Source organism: Podarcis liolepis (genome assembly GCF_965112155.1).
Source record: "Podarcis liolepis genome assembly, chromosome: 4".
NCBI classification, from domain to species: domain Eukaryota; kingdom Metazoa; phylum Chordata; class Lepidosauria; order Squamata; family Lacertidae; genus Podarcis; species Podarcis liolepis.
Window position 1 is genome coordinate 47,817,890 of NC_139558.1, and position 19,818 is coordinate 47,837,707.

The 19,818-nt window shown below is 40.6% G+C and overlaps 1 protein-coding gene across 2 annotated transcripts in view; it reads right to left on the minus strand.

Moving 5' to 3' along the window:
• CFAP47 (cilia and flagella associated protein 47) overlaps positions 1 to 17,167 on the minus strand; it is a 178,705-nt gene extending 161,538 nt beyond the window's left edge. The window contains exons 1-13 of one of the 2 annotated variants that reach the window (XM_083498341.1): positions 16,862 to 17,167; positions 16,188 to 16,339; positions 13,886 to 14,001; positions 11,835 to 11,973; positions 11,274 to 11,502; positions 8,578 to 8,738; positions 7,612 to 7,748; positions 6,116 to 6,351; positions 4,541 to 4,733; positions 3,144 to 3,354; positions 1,646 to 1,798; positions 908 to 1,088; positions 80 to 176 (exon numbers count right to left, since the gene is read on the minus strand). In XM_083498341.1, the coding sequence (XP_083354467.1) occupies positions 80 to 176; positions 908 to 1,088; positions 1,646 to 1,798; positions 3,144 to 3,354; positions 4,541 to 4,733; positions 6,116 to 6,351; positions 7,612 to 7,748; positions 8,578 to 8,738; positions 11,274 to 11,502; positions 11,835 to 11,973; positions 13,886 to 14,001; positions 16,188 to 16,339; positions 16,862 to 17,092 (2,236 nt within the window). In that variant the 5' untranslated portion in view covers positions 17,093 to 17,167. Of the gene's footprint in view, positions 1 to 79; positions 177 to 907; positions 1,089 to 1,645; positions 1,799 to 3,143; positions 3,355 to 4,540; positions 4,734 to 6,115; positions 6,352 to 7,611; positions 7,749 to 8,577; positions 8,739 to 11,273; positions 11,503 to 11,834; positions 11,974 to 13,466; positions 13,508 to 13,885; positions 14,002 to 16,187; positions 16,340 to 16,861 lie in introns of those variants that run through there. The other variant, XM_083498342.1, reaches the window with a different exon arrangement.
• Positions 17,168 to 19,818: the final 2,651 nt, after the last annotated feature.

Genomic DNA, 19,818 nt, shown 5'->3' on the forward strand with positions numbered 1-19,818 from the left:
CCTTTCTTTACAGTCACTATTTTTAAACCAATACATGATTTTTGTCCCTTGTTGTGTTTAAAGGAAGGAGAAATCTTACCAATGAATATTTGATGAAGCTGCTTCGGCGTCAGAATTAAACTACAGTCTTCAATCTCTTGTGGCGAAGTTGGTACAGGGTTAAGCCCGTCATCCACCTGTAAAAATAGCCAGCAGTATAACCACATGATATCTAATATAGCTAATAATATCTGAATGTGTTAGGCTTTTGTTCAAATGTATTGAACACAGTCCATAGAATCTGGGTAAGCAAATAAACAGGAGGGCAAGTTTATGAGAGGAAACATATTCTGTAGGCTGACAGCTCATTTCCAGGCAAACAGGAACGCAGAAGGCAACACTCACATGCATGAGATGTTGGGCACTGTTTATTGACCAACATTTCAAAAAGAAGTTTACAATACGCACCCAAGGGAGCATGGAAAAGCAGCGTGTTTCGTGGTTCAACATTCACTATCACAGACCCTACACAAATTGTACATACTTGTACAACTAGTACACACTATACAAATGCACTGTGTATCTGGGGAGGATGGACAACATGTTCACCAGAGGTATTATTGATAGTATTAAAAGCTGGAAAAATTAGATTCTCCTGCAAAGGAAACACTACCAGAAGAAGAAAGATACCCAGAACCACAACTAGAAGGCAACACGGGAATATTTAATACACAAAATCTTAATCTTCAGAATTCCTTAGGGGGGGAAAGAGGCTGCAGCCCTGAGTGTGGAATCCTAGGCACACTTTTCTGGTAGCAATCACACTGAAATTAGCAGGACTCTTGAGGAAACATGGATGGGATGAGGCTACATAATATTTTGAGAAGCTGTAAGCAAGCAAGATCATCTTCAAACATATTTAGCTTACCTCTCTGGCTGAAGTTTTAGATTCCATTTCTGCTAACTGTTGACTAGTTAATAAGCTACTCCTTACACAAGCAACCTCTTCCTCCAATTTCTCCTCCTGTAAAAGTTTAACCCTTGGAGATTTCAAGCCTGATGCTGGTTTTAACCCAATATCCACAGGATTATTAAGTGATTTAAAGATCCTATGAGTTGGAAGTATGAAGAAGTGACATTCAGCTATGAAGTAAACACACTGCGAAAAGTTACAACATTTTGAGTACATATTTTGATTAACTGAATTCACTAGAGAGAGAAATTTCCCAATGCAAGCCCTGATATTAAATACTAACCTACACCAAGTTACCTTTTAATTATAAAGACTGTCACAGTGCATATATTTCAAACGTGTCTTCCTCAAATTACTTGGGAAAGATAGATAGATCTCAGAGTCCAATGCAGTTTGTGGAGGAAAGGAGGGAGGAAAAGTAACCACACATGACAAGACAATTAGCTGACACTGGAGGAAGCAGCTGATCACCAGGGACTGCAATCTGAATTTCTAAATGTCACTCACGTGGGATTCATTGTTCTCAAACCCATTCAGGTACGTAGAATTATTCTCAACCTTTAAGTCACATTTCCTATACATTATTCATACTAGGATTTGTAGCTTTTTATAAAAACGAAGAATAAAACTATAGCGTTATAAATCTGGAAAGTGATTGAGCATTTTGGCAGTTTATTTGGAAACAATGTTTACCGAGCAGCTTTTTTATGCAAACGATGCTGTCTTAAACTCTGAAGATAGCTTGCATAGTAATCCTTATTCACTTGCTTTTCCATTTCTTCAAATAACGTGTAAGAAAACTCTGGATCCACATAACTGTATCTGGCAACCTTTGTGAAAATAGTCCTAAATGTGTGAAAAGAAATGCAGCCTCATTAGAGCAGGAGCCATTTAAATGTGCGCTGGATTCTGAAAACAATTCTACTTTTGCTATATAAATGTGCTATTCATATGTCCATTATTCCACTGCTTATTACTAGCATTTGACCTTGCCAAGACAATCCTAACATAGGACTGTTGCAATTTGATATGAAAAAAGGGAAATTGTGGGTTGAGCCCAGAGTTCCACTCTGCATTGGAGGTGGGAGGCAAGTAAGCTATCTTTGCAGATTCCCCTTCTACTGGGCCTCTTCAAAAGCTGCTCCCAAGAATTGGGAGCAGCATGCAGTAGCACCAGTGGGATGGGTTGCAGAGAGAATATGGCCCCTTTCTCCCCTGAACAGAAGCCCTTTTGTTTGCACAGCCATCACTCTGGAGCAAATCCAATATTAGCAAAATATATTTCAACACAAACAGTAATCACCTGAACTTGAATTCGGGTTCACTATATATTTAATTCACAGGGACAAACATTAAAGGCTACAAAATAAAATATTTAAAATAGCACCCAATGTCACAAGAGATTTCCATTCATGCAATGAATCTTCCCCCTTCCCACTGATTAAAATAATCTGGCCTGGGCAGTTAGGGCGGCTATTTGGAACAGATCTCAGGGCACTTGGAGAGTGACATGTGGGAAGAGAGGAAAGGGATGTCCTGTTGCACAAGCAAAAACCTGTTGTGCTATATGATGGGCAGTCTTTGACTGGGCAGTCTTTATCAAGGTGATATTTTAATTATTGTTATTGTTAGGGACTGGCTAGATGATGAGGAGGGGTGGGAGGTACCAGCTGGGGAACCCCCAAGGGGAGCCCCAAAGGAGGAAGGCTTGGAGCCCAGAGGTTGGTGGTGGTGACAGTGGGACACTGAGGAGAGGTCAGAGGGAGACTGGGGAGAGGAATGGTTGAATGTTGAAGAGGCAACAGGCTTTAGTGAGCAAAGGGAGCCTGTGACAGGGAGCAGTTCAGACTCAGAGGCTGAAGAAGATGGGGGGGGTCCCTCTGTTGACTCCACAAACACGCAGGGCAATGCGTAGGGCGGGGCAGGGCAGAGACTACAGGTTCCCCAAGATAGTCTGAAGCTGCTTGGGAAACATTCGGCAGAAAATGAGACCTAGAGGAAGTAAAAGGCAGGGACCATCAGTCCTGGCAACTGCCCTATAGTGGCAAGTCCTGTTGGGAGGTATTGCTAAGCTGTATGCCATTTTCTTAAATAAAGAATTAACTACACTGCCTAATTCTGCGTCTTTTTACTGACCTGCATCTGAACCAGCTCTGACAGTTATAAATCATTATCGCTTTTTCAATATTACCTGTAATCCTTATGCAGTTCAGGAGGTCTTATGCTGGCTTGACGATCATTAGGAAAAGCTACCAATGCATTGCTCAATTTTTTTTTTATCCGGTGGGCATGAATTTGTGTCCGATCTGATTTAAGAAGTGCCACTGGAGCAACATCAGTGGTTTGTTCCACCTTCCTAGCTACAAATACTCCCACTTCATTGGAAATCTGTGGTGTTATACCTTAGTCAGAATTTAAATAAAAATAAATTATATGTGTATCAGATATCATTTTTATTCCTTGAATTGCAGAAAACTCAATTCCTAATACTACATTTCCCCCCCTAAAAATAAAGGACTACATTCCTAGGCTAGTTTTATAAGTGCGCTTATACGAGTTATTATATAGGGACAGCTCAGGACATTTTGCTGCCTGAAGCAAAGAACATGACAACAACCCTCCCATTCCACACAGAGAAGCTGACTGGACTGTGACAGGTGGATTTTACTTCAACACTGCTATCCAGATAATGTCCTCTGCACCTCAGGTTAGGAAGCTAGCTTAGGAGTACAGGGCAGGGCAGAAACGATACACAGCTCTATCACCCAGCAAAGAAAAATTGGAGGAACAGACAAGCTGCATCCCAGCATGTGCCACCTGAGACAATCGCACAGCACATCAGCAAAATGACCAGGGAGGAGCAAAGTGATCTCTCCCAAAGTGTGCACATTTGCTCATTATCCAAAGTCAGTGTGGGGAACTTTTGGGCCTCCAGAGACTCCTGAAGTACAACTCCCTTCAGCCCCAGCCGATGGCCAGGAAGGATTTGAGTTGTAGCTTGGCAGTGACTAGAGAGCCCCAGTTTCCTCATACCTGTGTTAATCCATGGTTTGGCTTAGCATTACATGTGAAAGAGGGAAATGGCAGGGATCAAAGAAGACCACGCACATTCTGAATACAACAGGTATGAGTTACCTGACAGAACTCTCAAATTGCTCTTTAAAAGCCTCCATTCAAGCTCAATAAAAGGGTTTGTCAGTTAGGTCTGCTCCTGACCTTCAAGGTCACTTCTCCACTGGGGCAGGTGTAATGTGCTGGTGGGCAGGTAGATGGTTGAAGAGTTAGAGCCACAGGTGGAGACTAATCAAACATCAGTTCCTCTCAACTGGAACACTCAAGGGGCCCCAATTCATTTTCAGGGCGTGCAGGAGGCTGCTCACCCAGCCATGGGATGAAATGTGACTAACTTGCTACTTCACCAATAAATTATCAGAGCATTTGAACAAATTACCATGCCAAAGTCACCAAAAACTAGTTCTAACATTTCAGCCTCTGTCTACCATTTGTCTGAATTATCCCACAAAAGAACTGACAGTAATGTAATTTCAAACATGTTAAAATTGTAACCCCTTTTTCTTACTAACTTACCAAGGTTGGGTTTCAGAACCACTTTATTGGTTACAGAGTTACAAACGCCAGAAAAAATTAAGTATAACTGATGGAAAGGTTTGATCTTCAGTGCTGGCAAGCCATCTTTTTTTGCCACTGGACCAATGATATCTATCACCTGCTTCGCTGTGAAGGTTCCTACGTGACGTGGAATAAATGAAAATATAATATCCTAAAGATAAAAATAAATAAATACAGACGTTTAGGCATTTTAAAATGTTACATCATGCTCACTCATTGTTTCTTTTAAAAAACAACAACAACCAGGATGTTAAATTCCCAGCATTCAAATAAATAGTTTTCATTTCTTGAACTTTAAGTAGTAAAATTCTCTTAAACATCCCTATCCAACTACTTAGGCTTCACAGTCTGTTGACTGCTTCATACACTATACAGCAAGCATGGTTCCTTACAATGTACTTGAAGACTACAATTCTGTAACCTTTTACCCAGGAATAAGCCCACTGAACTTGACAGGATTTGCATCTGAGTAGATGTGTAGAGGTCTGGGAGAGAGAAGTTGAGGAAACAGAGGCCAATGGTTGCCAATGCGCAGAAGGACAAGAGAGGCTCAGGTGGCAGTGAGAAAGTTTGTGTGTGTCGCTAAGATGGCTCAGTAAAAGGATTCAGCAAAGGCAGGTTCTCACAAAAGGCCAAGAACATGATATTTTGAAGAGAAAGAACTACAAAGAAGAAGGCATCAAGATAGGAGTGGAGTTTGGCAGCAGATTAGGTAGACAAAATAGAAGAGGAAGAGGAAATAAGGGAAGATATATGTGGCTTTAGAAATAAGGAAGAGAAGCTTGAAATTGATGTGGAGTTTGACAGGTAAACAATGTAAAGAAGAAGGGTAATAACTGCTAATAGAATAGAGTAAAATGTTGTAACAGGTGCATTCTCATATACTCATGGAGGGTTGTGGATGAATGGATAGGTTGAAAGAAGGTGGTTATGATAGTTAGCTTTAAGCAGAGAGAGGAGAATGTTTCTCATCTATGTACGTAAGAGTAAAAGGTGCTTCTTGTGGATAAGAGATGGATAAAGCAACAATTCTGTAACTGCTTTAAAGCAGGAAGACAAGAGAAGCAAAAAGGAGTAAAATTTCATGCATCTCAGAAACAGTCTCTCAATGACAAGGGAGTGTCATTATACATCTTTAGGCGCCAGGCAAAAATGTTCTGCTTCAACTGGCCTTTGGCTGATTAATATTCTACAGCTTTTTTAATCTGCTTGTGGGGGGGGGAGGAGTCTTCTTTTGTTTTTGTTCTATTTATTTGCCTTTTGTCTTGTATTTTTATCCTGTGAACCGCCCTGAGCTCTTTGGATGAAGGGTGGTATATAAATTTAGTAAATAAATACTTTAAAAGCAAGCTCTGGGTTTTTTGTTTTATTTTAAGTAACAATCATTCATGCATGCCATCATTACAGTAATACTGCTTTAGCAGCAACTTAAATTTATGTTATTGTACAATGCAACACTTCACAATATAAAGCACTTTTAAAGTTAACTACATATATGCCGCATAAGATGAAAGAAAAATACAAAGATAGTACCTGTGTAGACTTTGCTTTTACTTTTCCCTTTTCAGGACAAATATTATAATGTGCAATCTTACGAAAAGCAAATGATACTGGAAGAATATCGCATTCATTTTTGAGCGTGCAAACAATATCTGTATGTTCACCCATGTAACACTCCACAAAATTAACCACTGGTCCTGGTTTGAATGTCAGAATGACCGGAAGCCCTGAGCCTATCAAACCCAACTCAACCTGATGACGTTTCTTCTCTGTAAAAAGCATTGAGATAAAAGGATATGCTATTATTTACAGCCGAAAGACAGATAATATAGCAACCAATTTACTTATAGATCATGAAAGACTGTCTTCATATAATTTGCCCCCATTTTATATGATCAAGTCATACATGTATCAATGTACAGTCTACCTCCTGAAATTTCAGGCAAGACACGTTGTATGATAAATGTACATAAAATGCCCTATTGTAATCAAAAAAAATTTTTAAAAGATGGCGCAAAATCATCATAAAACCCCAGCCTAGCTTCCAAAAGTCATTGCTTTCTGAAAATACATGGGCTCAAAATTTGACTAGTATCCAGGATAGAAAAGTGTATTTGTTGTGGGCAGCCACCAAGCATGAGAAATTGGTGAAAACACCTGGGGAAATTCCACATACTATTACAGACCCCAAACATATGAGTCAGATTCCTGCAGGATAACCAGCCTTTCAGCCAGAAATCAGTGGCACTGAAGTAAGGAAGTGGAAAACCTATCAGGTTCTGGAGGTCTGCCTTGTCATGCTAAACCTAACCAGAAATCCTTACATGGTAAGAATAATGTATGGTGTCATTACTGCATGCTGGTACTTAGCAGCCACTACACCTTCTGCAGCCAGCACAGAATTAATTGGGATCTCTCAGTCATCCCTAAGAAGTCATCAAAGGAGGAGAGATAGCAAGGAATGCCTGATCCCTGACATGCAGGTCACAGAAGGTGCCGAGATCCTGAATGATTCAACCTGTGCACAGAGATTCCGCCTCACCCCTACCCAAGCCTTACTCTCAGAAAATGCCAAGGGGATCCTTTCTCGGAGTGAAACATTTTTGGTGAGCTGGCCTTCATCACAGCAAAACATGGAAGACAGAGGCACACTCTTTTGGCCATTTTGCCCAAAATGTCTTGCTCTGAAGAAGGAAGTCCTTGGCCCTTTCTCTGAGTGAGGCTCAGGCAGGGAAGAGGTAGAGGTGGAAAGCCTTGCCTCTTCAGGGAGCCAGCCAGCCCAAGAATGGAGTGAGTGGGGCACCAGGGCACTAATTTGCTGTTGCCTCACTCTTGCCACCTAAAACAAGCCTCAAGGTATGTAATTCACACCTTCTTGTTACATGCAGAGGTGGGAGTTTTCCAATTAATTTAGGTATTCAGATTATAGATTATTTTATGCAAAGCCCATTACTCTTCTTGGAAATTTACAGAGAGAAAAGTACAGTTCTAATCCCATTCCATTTATTCAATATTTATAAATGCCATACCATCTGTAGGTCTGTCACCACCAGCCACTGCTTCCAAGAAGTCGTTTTTGCTTCCTATAGCTTCAAATTTCAGAAAGAGAGCATAATCTTGCCTTGGTGGAGTTTTGCCAAGGTCCCCCCTGTCTCTTTTCACCATTCTGAAAAATTCACAATTACATTTATGTTTCTAAGCGGGGAGGGAGAATATATGCTGTTAATGTCTTAACAAGTTTAAACAGAAAAATTAGAGCAATTAAGGTTTCTTATGCAACATCAATATAGCAACACTAATTAACGGGGTGTTTCTGCAGGGTCATTACCTCACTCACTGTGCAGGATAATAAATACTTGGCTCTTGACTTCTCACTTGTCACTATGCTAAGAATGTTCCCTATGTACCAACTTCCAAATCATCTAAATATACAACTCTTTTCATAATGCTCCATGTGAATTGATACCACCCCCCCCTGCCCATTCAGCCTAGTTGCTGCTGTCACAACCCTTGAGCCTGCATAGCTTCCAATAATTCCAACTGCACCTCTTGTATTACACTCCCCCCCCCCAATTTTTCCTACACTTTTTTCGCCAATTTTTCCTCTGGCCTCAGCTAGGCAACTGAGACAAGAAGTGATTGGTCTCCAGACAGGGTATACCCTTTCCTGTCACCCACTGCAGCTAAAAGAGGGCATTCATACCCCATATTTTCTTTGAAAACAGAAACCTTTCCCATAACTAGGAGAGCAGCTAGTCAAAATAAGTTAATTACAAAAGTTAGAGGAGTGCTTTTTCAGCTATGAATGAATCCTATATCAAAAAGAGGGGAGTGTATCATATTTGGGGTCAATTTCTAGTAATTTTAATCATATATACATACATATGTATCATATATATTTTTATATATTGTTGTGTACTGCCCTAAGATCTAAAGGTATGGGGTGGTATACAAATTTAATAAATAATATCATTAAGTTCACATTCCATGCTTACTTTGGGCTAAAACAAATAGAGATCATCATTTTCTGATCAGGCTGTAGTGTTCCTTCATTGGGAATGCAGGCAATCAGAGCGGAAACATCTTGTTCTGCTTTTCCATCAGTGTAATGTAAATCTCTTAAAACAGCATTGGTACTCTTCTGAATATCTGTGCCCTGTAAGACAAAGTGAGGTATAAAATATATTAAAAGCCACTCAGTTTTCTCAGTTGTTAATGCTGGTCTTTTCAGACAAAAAAAAAAAAAAAGCAGAAGAACATTATGCATCTTGAATAAGCCTAGATTGTATTATATGGAAAAGCATTAAAAATAAACTATCACAGTCTAATACTGAAAGAGTAGCAAGGAAAAACTGCCATTATTTGAAAGAAACTTGTCCCTAGCACTAGATGCCTCCTAGTTTGTATTTATTAGACATAACTGGTATAATATAGCTTTTATTTAAAAAAAAGTAAGAACTTTCTACAGAATTATTATGCCCTAGCAAATATGCATCTTTCGGACAGGTGGAGTATGTGGGGTTGGAAGGCCCTTACACTGCAAGAACCCTGAGAGGATACAGTTTGTGCTTACAGAAAAAGATGCATTAGAATTTCCCCATGGAGTCCTTTGGTGTATTCACAATGCTGCCTTGTTGTTGTCGTTTAGTCATGTCCGACTCTTCGTGACCCCATGCACCAGAGCACGCCAGGCACTCCTGTCTTCCACTGCCTCCCGCAGTTTGGTCAAACTCATGCTGGTAGCTTTGACAACACTGTCCAACCATCTCGTCCTCTGTCGTCCCCTTCTCCTTGTGCCCTCCATCTTTCCCAACATCAGGGTCTTTTCTAGGGAGTCTTCTCTTCTCATGAGGTGGCCAAAGTATTGGAGCCTCAGCTTCAGGATCTGTCCTTCCAGTGAGCACTCAGGGCTGATTTCCTTAGAGTGCAGTAAAATTGTTTTTTCTCTGGTACCTTTCATAGCTCTTTCCCCCTTAGCTGTTCACAACAGCAGACTTCATTTTATTTCACCAGGGGGTGTTGACAGGCAGGGATGCCTTTATCCTATGCAAAGGTGTTCACACTTTGGTTGGAGATAAATTAGGAGTGACATAAGGACCTCAATTGGTGTGAAGCTGGTTTATTTATTTATTACTTATTTGTTGCATTTCTATCCCACCTTTTTCTCCAGAGAGCTCAAGGTGGCATACAAGGTTCTCCCTGTCCTCATTTAATCCCCAGAAAACTTTGATCTCCCAGGTTCTAGTCCAACACTAACCACTACACCACACTGGTTCTCCTACACACTTGTTGAGAAACAACACATCAAATAGTAATAACAAAGTACAGAATATATGTCCATTTTAGATGACATCACGTGAACATCAATGAAAAGTCCAACACAGGAAAGGCAGTAAGCACACAGTATACAGGAGTGTGAACACAGGCCTTGTTGACAGAGGCCAAGCCACACAGCGTAACAGTAATGGAAAGGGTTTGGTTCTATCACAACATTAGGCCCAAATACAGCACTGTTTTTTCCACAGACAAGTGTTTTATTTTTCTTTCTTCCTTTCAGCTTAATGACCACTTCCCATAAAACACCCTGAAGCTATTTAACAATAAACACATATATTAGAAACCATGTCAAGTCTAATACAGATAATAAAAATGTCCACTTAAAAGGCTTTAGAAGGAAAGTAGGTCTTCAAGAGACACCAAAAAGATAACAGAAATAGTAACTGGTAGGAGCCACCACACCCAATACCAACATTGTATAGAATAAGCCTTCTGATGAGATTTTATCTTCAAGAGGCCCTCTCCTGCACAGCACAGTCATCAGTTGGGCACATAAGGGTGAGATGGTATACTACTACTACTACTACTATTTACCCACCTTTCAGAGATGGCACACATTTGCAGTGCACATTCTTCTTGTTGTTCATACTACAGTGTGACACAATGCTGTGAGAGCTGGTGTCAGTTCTATCCCTGCCCTTGGTATTAGGTGTCTGCAGAACCCCAGGTGGTCTCTTGTCCCTAGTGGGCAAGTTACTCAAATAATTCCATTGACATCTTGCATCCCAGAACTCCACTCTCTTTTTGCTATACAGTATACTATATCTGCCTTTTCTCTCTTCTTCGTCAGTCTCTTATATTGTATATTCCACCTGACCCCATCTTTCCTTATACTGTTCTTCTGTTGATGCCCCTTGTACAGTTTCCTTTCCTGCTAGCTTTTTCACCCTTCTCTTTCTGGCAAGCCACTAGGGATGGCAGCCCCAGACCCTTCTGTCCTATTCCTCTTTCTCCTTCTTGTGAGAAACTGAGCCACATCTTTTCCCTCTAGCTAATTCTTCTTGTTCCCTCACAAATTTCTCCTTGTCCTCCAGAGCGCCCTGGTTTCTCTGCTTCTATGTTTCTCCTCTGTCACTTCCATCCCCTTCCATCTTCTTCCCTGTGAGACCTGGCTCAAACACTCCCACATGCTGACCTCAATGCTCTTTGTATCCTTCCACCCGCACAGTTGGAAGAGATACATATAGATAAGAAAAACACACAACATTGACCAGAAGAAAAACTCTCTTCTACAAGACTACAACTATGGAAGGGAATCCCTGCTGAAAAACAGACAGAAAAGCAGGAGTAAATTCATCAGGTTTCCTTACATTTGAAAAGATTTTTAAAAATAATTCAAAAAAGGTTTCCTTACCATCTCTCCACCAACAGCATTATCTTGCAGGATTGCCACCCAATCCATGGGCTCTGGGCTTTTATTATGAAGAAGAACTTCTTCAGTCTTGGTTGTTCCAAAATAGACACATCCAAAATTGACACATTTTATTTTGTTTGATGGAGGCATACCCAAAAGCTCAAGAACTTGCTCCACTATATTGGCTTTGATGATTATCTGAGCTTTGGGCCGTCCCTGCAATTTCACACTTTTGAGTAAACAACAGGTAAGAAGGAACAAAAGGGGGAAATATGAACAGATAAGAACTGTGTTACAATAGTGCATTAATCTTATGGACTCAGTATTTTACTAGAGCATTTGTACAACACACATATTTACAGCTGAAACTTATAGAAGCTGCCTATTTCTACCATTCCAAGCTGGGTTGAAAGACAGATTATTTTACTGGGAGACTAATGGTGGAACCTGCCTATGTCACTAATATATTAAACATATTTACAGCTTCAGTGCTTCCTGTCAGAGTAGACAGTGGTATCAGTGTCACACAACATTCTGAGCAGAAGGAAGACTGCAACTTACATGGCTGTCTCATTAATTGTTCTGGGTACATCTGTACAAATCTCCATATTAATCAACTGTTCTGATCGGGGTTCCACCACTCCACTGGTTGGTGCTATCAAAATGGAGACATTTCCTTTGTATTTTATAGCAAACGTACCTACAAAATACATAAGCATATTGTGCATTGCATGTAAAATGAACTATTTTCACTCTGATACATGGTAGCACAAAATGTGGGTGGAGATGCACTTTACTTCCACACCTATCTTCACATAGCAGTGGGCATTATCCTTCTACTTGTGTAAACAATGACAGAAGAGAAAGAATTCTTGCCAGAGGAGATAGCATTCTAAACCTAAGCTCATACAGAACTTGATTACCATTGAACCTACTAACTCAGCATCAGGATTTTATCTCATTATTTTAGCAGATCTTTTTTTCTGTCGCACATTTTTTTTAAAAAAAAAGTAGTAGTGCCAGCCCTTGAAAGATAAAATCCTGATGCTGAGCCAAGGCCCACAGAAAATACTCTGTCTTAGCCAGCCTTTCTCAATGTTGTTTCCTTTCCAGATGTTATTGGGCTATAACTAGTCCTAGCTAGCAGGACTAGTGATGAAGGATGATGGGAGTCGTAGTCCAACAACATCTGGGGACCCAATGTTGAGAAATGCTGGTCTAAGTTATGCAGCTACAGCATAGGCTAACAAAACTTCTGGTCCCAAGCATGTCCTCAGGTACATGACTTCCGGGCAACACAAACAAACCTAACACAATCCAAACTCTAACTGTGCCACACACTGTGGATGACATCCAATGTATTGCAAGCAGATGTCCATTTGTGCAACAGGGCTTCTCTTTCCACACTGCCTGTCCACACTCCCAAAATCTGCTCTCTTCTCTTCCAAGTTGTAAAAACCTCAGGAGAAAGTCTTACAGTCATTCAACAGGCTGGAAGAGAAGAGATACTAGAATTCTCATTGTGCAATGATATTGGATGTCACCCAATATCACAAAAGTGTGACAAACCTATGTCATAAGAACTAAAAACACATAACTCAAGTGAGCACAGCTTTAAACACTTCAAATCACAAATACTTCACATAATTAAGAACCCTTAGAAAGCAGAAAACTCCAGAGCAATCCCAACCCTCCAGCATAACTCCATCAGCAACAGCATTTACATTCCACCTGCCTAACATGGTGAAAGTAAGTCCATTGGTGGGATCCCCACCAGCTGACCCCAGCAGAAACCCCAAAACAGGGAATTCAGAGAATCCTAAGTCAGTTTTACAGCTGTTGCCAGAAGACATAGATTTCAAACCAGACCTGATCACTGTGCTTGCCGAGAGCTGGTGCAAAGATCAGGCCCAGTCATATTGCCCTTCACTTTCTGCACTGTGAATAGCAGGGCTGTGAAGGTGGCAAGAGCTCCACAGAACCACCACAGTAGGTTTGGATTGCACCCTTAGCCACAGAACTGCAAGTCAAATCACAAGCATGGCATGTGGAAGCAGCAACTTGAATTCTGCCCAGTGATGTATGCACACATACCTATTTCTCTATCTTCGCTATCCCAAAATACAATGACATGCTTCCAAAATTTTAAAAATTAATGGAAAATGAGGAAGGAGAGAAAAACCGTTTTGCTACCTTTGTCTACCAAAATGTGACACCATCTAGGGCAGTAGCTTTCCCAGAAGTTGATAACCCTAGTTTGACGTGTCTAAGAACTGTGAGACAAAAATGAATATTTCATTATACAGTGGTACCTCCGGTTACGTCCTTAATTCGTTCCGGAGGTCCGTTCTTAGCCTGAAACTGTTCTTAACCTGAAGCACCACTTTAGCTAATGGGGCCTCCCGCTGCTGCCGCACCACGGCCGCGCAATTTCTGTTCTCATCCTGAAGCAAAGTTCTTATCCCGAGGTACTATTTCTGGGTTAGTGGAGTCTGTAACCTGAAGCGTATGTAACCCGAGCTACCACTGTATACTGTAGTTAGGAAACCCATCAATATACCATGTTAACAGAAAAGGAATCTGGTATAATTTGCTACACAGAAAATATTTACCTGGAGATGATCCATAGTTAGTAATTTTTAGATTTTTATTAATTACGTTACTGTTTGCAATCGCTGTACCAAAATCTATCTCAGGTTCAATTTCTAGGCAGCAGCATGGGATTAATCTGGAAAACAATTGCACTTTTAATTGGCTTTCTGACATTACTTTGTTGGCTGCATTTTTTAAAGATGCTTTAGGAAAGAAAGCTTTCCTCCCATTTTCAACACACAGAGAATTTAATTATGTAATCTAATTTAGCAGCAACATCAGCAAACATAAGAGGTTTATTAAAATGTCATTTTGCTTTCTTAATTATTGGAACTTAAGGACAATTTAATCACATTGAGTTGCAACTATATTTTTAATTAGCTTGAACATCTTTGTTTCATCAAATTATAAATTCTTAAAATGGATCTGGTCTACTTACACTTAAGAAAAAAAACACTGATCACAATTTAATATACAATGAGTACACTGGAATACCCCAACAATTTTATAACATTATAAGTTTCAATATTGTATGAGCTCATGATGACTGCTGTAACAGACATTCAGTACAAGAAAGTTATAGAAAAAGATAAAATCACAGTAAGAACAATATAATTTGGGCTGAAAATCCCATTTTGCATAGAATGTGCCCATTATATAACCTAGCAGCAAAACATCACTGAGTCCTAAATCTCACTGTTTTAATACATTTTGGTAAAGAGCTAACAAAACAAAATGGAAAGATTAAAAATCTAGCGGCAGCTACGAATAAGGATAGCAAACTGGCCAGAGTTAAACCTTGAGGGTACTGCATGAACCATTTCTTCTGGAGGTGAAGGTTTCCTTTATAGCCCAAAGCACTTTATACTATAGGATGGTTTAACTACCTGGTCAACTTTAGTGACTTCATTTACACTGCTGTGATGCATTATACATGAAGCTGTCTTCAGACAGTTCAAAACTGCAGTTAGTTCAGAATATAGCTGCTAGTCTGATAATTAGAACTGAAAATTAGGAACATATTATGGTGGTGCTTTGCTAACAGCACTGGTTCCCTACTTCATTTCTAGGCCCAATTTAAAATGCTAGCTTTGACCTTTAGAGCTTGGTAGATCTTCACAGCTTGGTAGATCCAGCATGGAAGAAAAGCAGGACACAAATGAAATAGTACAAATACAAAATACAAAAAATTATACAGATATAAATAAAAAAGCAGCACAGTAAAGGGTTGACAGTACTGCAGCCTAGGTCAAAACTCATCACTGAACTGGTAGGGCCGCTCCCGCAACAGTAGCATAATTCCTAAGGATGTCAGTATCATACCTGATAGACTCCCTGCACCCAGACCAGAACAACATCACTAGCTTCTGCTCATAGAGTGATACTAGCATCACTCCACCAGTGCAGAGCTCCTTGTTCCACTGAGAGGGCACGTGAATTGTAGCCCCAAAATATAGTACTATGGGGCAGGGAGGGGCTGAGGCAAAACAGGGCCTACTGGATCCTAAGACAGCTCCACTAACACCCCTTGACAACAGCAGACCCAATCACTAAGTCAGCTCCAAGGTGGCATAGAGCATAATTTTGCTTGCCCCCTCCCACTTTCTGGTTCTAACCAAGTGAGCAATGCAAATGTGTTGGTGGCTCTTACAATGCAAACCTGTGTTGGTGGACACTGGTTTGGATTGTGCTATTAATTAATGCATTTAATAATAATAATTTATTATTTATACCCGGCCCATCTGGCTGGGCTTCCCCAGCCACTCTGGGCAGCTTCCAACCAAATATTAAAATACAGTAATACATCAAACATTAAAAGCGTCCCTAAACAGGGCTGCCTTCAGATGTCTTCTAAAAGTTTGGTAGTTGTTGTTCTCTTTGACATCTGTAACATCATTTAAAAAGTTAAAAAGCACTAATCTAGTAATAAACATCAGTCAAGTGGCAACCCTATGCCACAAAGAGTAAAATTGGAGCATTATCATTTTAATAAAATTAATAGCCCATGCAAGCTGTTATTAGGGCTAAGAGAGAAATGTCTATTGGCATCAGTTTAAGTTTTCCTCTCAGAGCACAGGGGGCAGTGTTGGATTTTTTGTCAGAATCATGATCTTCATCCTGTTTACACACCCACACCTACAGCTATTTGTTGTTGTTGTTTTCAACCTATGGACATTAATTGATTACAAGCAATTAGCATGTAGATCGGCCCTTAAGGCCACTTCACACATAACAATTTTAAGTCACAATAATCATATGGAGGAAATTTCACCTTGTTTTAACAAAAGTTAACTAGTGGAGCAATACATTGAAATGGCATACCCTATTAGAGGAATCTCAACTATCTTTTTTCCTACGTGAAGGAGTAGCCTGTCCTGAAGGTCTATCTCTTTATCAGGATGATATTCCACAATGGCTGTTATGTGAAGCCCAGAAGCAACAGAGTTCTTTTGATTTTCCACAATTAGTTTGAACTGCAAAAGAAGAAGAAATAAACCATTTGATTTCCAATTCAACTGTCATTAGATTTCAGCAGGATCATACAGTATATTCATTGCACATCCATGAAATATATTTTGCTGGAAGCCGCCAGAGAGGCTGGAGCAACCCAGTCAGATTGGGGCGGGGCATATAAATAATAAAATTATGGTTATTATGATTGACAAGTGATGGGCTTTGATTCAAAACACTATTCAGTAACTCTCCAGTGGCAAACGCTCTGCCTCTGGGTTTGTTTGGTTTTATTTAATGCCTATTTGATCTGCCAAGATTTACATTGTTACGAACTTGGGGAGGGGTGTTTTGCATTTTTTTTGGCAACAAGTGCAGCAGCTAAGGGGAATGGAGGAAGGAGAAGGTGCAGGCTGGGGACGTGGGCACTACTAACAGTAGTCTCAGAAGGAGGAGGAGCGTTGCGAAGGGTGCAAAGGAGCCTTTTTAAAGGGAAAGGCCAGTTCTCAGCTTGCCCCCGCTCCCAGTGATTCCTGCCTCCCCACCTGAGGTTGTTCCGGAGGCATTAAGCGAAGAAGGCAGCTGTGAGACTGCAGGTTCTGGATGCTCAGCAGCGCCCGGTAGCGCCCTCCGGGCACCGCGTCCACGAAGCGCACCTCGGAGGGCGTAATGCGCACCCCGGCTACGTGCCACGAGGCTGCGGGGGCTTCCATGATCCTTCCGCAGCCGCCGCCGCAGCCGCAGCCGCCCTCCTGCTCGCTGCCCCGGGAACTCATGGCAGCCTTCTGGCCAAACCAGCGCCCAGCCTGGAGCGTCCCTGTCTCCAAGGCGACTCGAGCTTCCTTCCGCACGCCGCAGCTTGGCAACGGTCACCTAGCAACGGGACTGGCGCTGTTGATTGGAGGCGAGGCTTCGAGCGAACGTTCCGAAGCCTGTGGCGGAAGTTTCCTGGCTTACCATAGAGAGACGGAGGTATAGAGTGTTGTGCTGAGGTTTACCCAGCAAAGGATTGTCAGAAATGCAAAAATGACTTTATTAGGGCAGTGGCCACTGCGGCTGAATGAGTAACAAAAAGGCTTTGCTGCGTTGTTGTTGTTGTTATTCTTCTTCATCATCATCATCATGATTTTTTATTTGTATACCGCCTTTCTATCTTACAATACTCAAAGCGGTTTGCAAGCTGAAGAAACAAAAAATGTACGTTATAACAATCTAATGCAATACAAAAATGTGATAATAAAACATAACTTTCAAATAGGCAACCTCCATCAAAAAAGTAACATTCAACAATCATTAAAATAGTGTAAATTAATAATATCAACATATAAAAGTTAAACAGAAATCCACTCAACAGTTACAATAATATCTAAACTATAATCAATAAAACAATGGCAAGCCACAGTACATAAAACAATACAATACACATTGAGAAGCAGAGAGTGGGGCAAGACAGGTGGAAGGAGGCCTTGCCTGATGGAGTCTCTCCCCTCAGTTCTTCCTCCAGGCACAGTTCTTCTTCTATTGAAATCCTGTTGTTTTCCCCACTTCCTAGCAATTGATATGATAGTCCAAGGGCCAAAAAAATGGGCATTGCTGGGTCTTGTAACAGCAAGCAAGGGAAAGCAGTCTGATTTGTAGCCACTGTTCGGTGAGAAAAATGTTGAGGCAGGGAGACCCAGGCTGCAATCATCACTGGGCTCACCACTGGTGGCGGGATCCTGGCTGAAGCCAAGGTTAGGGGTGTTAAGCTGGCGTAGCCTCGCTATGCTGAGAACCTCTTGGCTCAGCAGAAGAACTGCTGGATCCCAACCCCACGCATGCAGGTGGATTTCTCACTCAGCCTACTCCGCAATTAATGAGGTGGTTGCAATGATACAACCAGGAGAAGAACTGTTTTTCTATACCTCAATGAGGGAATGGATGGGGGAAATAAAATAAAAAGAATAATTGTTCATTACCTGTGGTGACTGACCGAAGCTCGGTATCGGAATGCATATTTGGTATGTGAAGGGTTACATTAAGTTATGGTCAGATACGCCTGGGAAAGAATCCTGTCTGAAAAACTGCTGACAATCAGTGTCCACAAATCGCAATATTAAGCTAAATCGATCAATGCTCTGACTTGATATAAGGCAGCTTCCTTTGTTTCTATAAACAGTATGTTGATTTGAAATTAAGCACCACTGAATTAAATTATTCTTCCTGATAGATAAATGTACAGCCCAAACTTGCTCATCTAGGAGTAGGCACCACTGTAAAAAATAGGAATTGCATTGGACTAAACATGCATAGGTTTGGATTATATTTTTACTATGAGCTATGCAGATTTCCCAGTTCAAACTGTTTCATCAGTTGCTGAGACCCAAGTTCAAACACACTCAGTATAGGAATGCTTTATTTCTTACCTTACGAACTGGGAAGGAATGTAAGTGTACAACATATGGTAGATGCACAATGATTTTTAGTATCAGAAATATGCATAAAAACTATACTGAAAAAAGAATGAGTTTGATAAAGAAAAATATGCAGAATATGTGTATAATAGTGCCACCTGCTGACTTCCTCTTAGTATGCAGTAGTGTTTGGCGGATGGGAGAGTTGTAGATCAGCAGTTTGCTAGATACGTTAGTGAATACACCTTTGGTTTTGCTCTTATTTTGAAGAGCTCATTTATGTTCACTAATGTATAAATCCATAGTGTGTACTAAAGTTGAAATCTTGCACAGTTTTTTGGCCATAAGCTTCTTTTAGCTCTGTGGGACTTGTGCATGCTTACAAATTAAGAAAAAGCTGTAACTATAGAAGGGTGTGGGATTTGTTTTATTCCCATTGGCTTCACCAGCAGCTTAGAGGTGTAACTGGCCTGAGAACCTCGTCAGTGATACTTTACAAAGAAAGGGCAAAATGCTTTCTACTCATTTATAAAATGCTTTAAGTAGAAGCAGAAAGAAGAATACTAGACTAAGTATCTAGATATGCTAGCCCTTGGCTGGCTTGATGGTGTGGCAACATAAGCAAACCATCTGTCTTTTAGCCTGCCTCCTTTAAAGATTTGTTTGTTCATTTTCATAAGAAATTCTGAAAGTGTTTGCTGTCATCTATGAACAAAGTATTTATTTATTTATTGTTATCCATAACATTCTCTGGATATTGTATGTGATTAGTTACATTATTTTGAATGCCTATATGGTCTTTGTTTGGTTTTCTTGCATTTTAGCAATATTTGATTACACAACTTGGGTAGATGGTTTAAACACTAAAATGCACTAAAACAAGAAAAGCAAACAAAGATTATATTGCCACAATAGCATATCTAATCACACACAGCACTTAAAAACAGCCTTTCAGACCTGGAACATATCTCATTCTGTCTATGTAGACAACTGAATTGACAAGATACAGAAGATAACAATTAACTGCTTTTCGCCTGTGATGGACTTCAATGTGGCTCTCTGAAAAGTATTTCAGGTACAGTTCACCTCTATGTGACAGAGAAATTCCA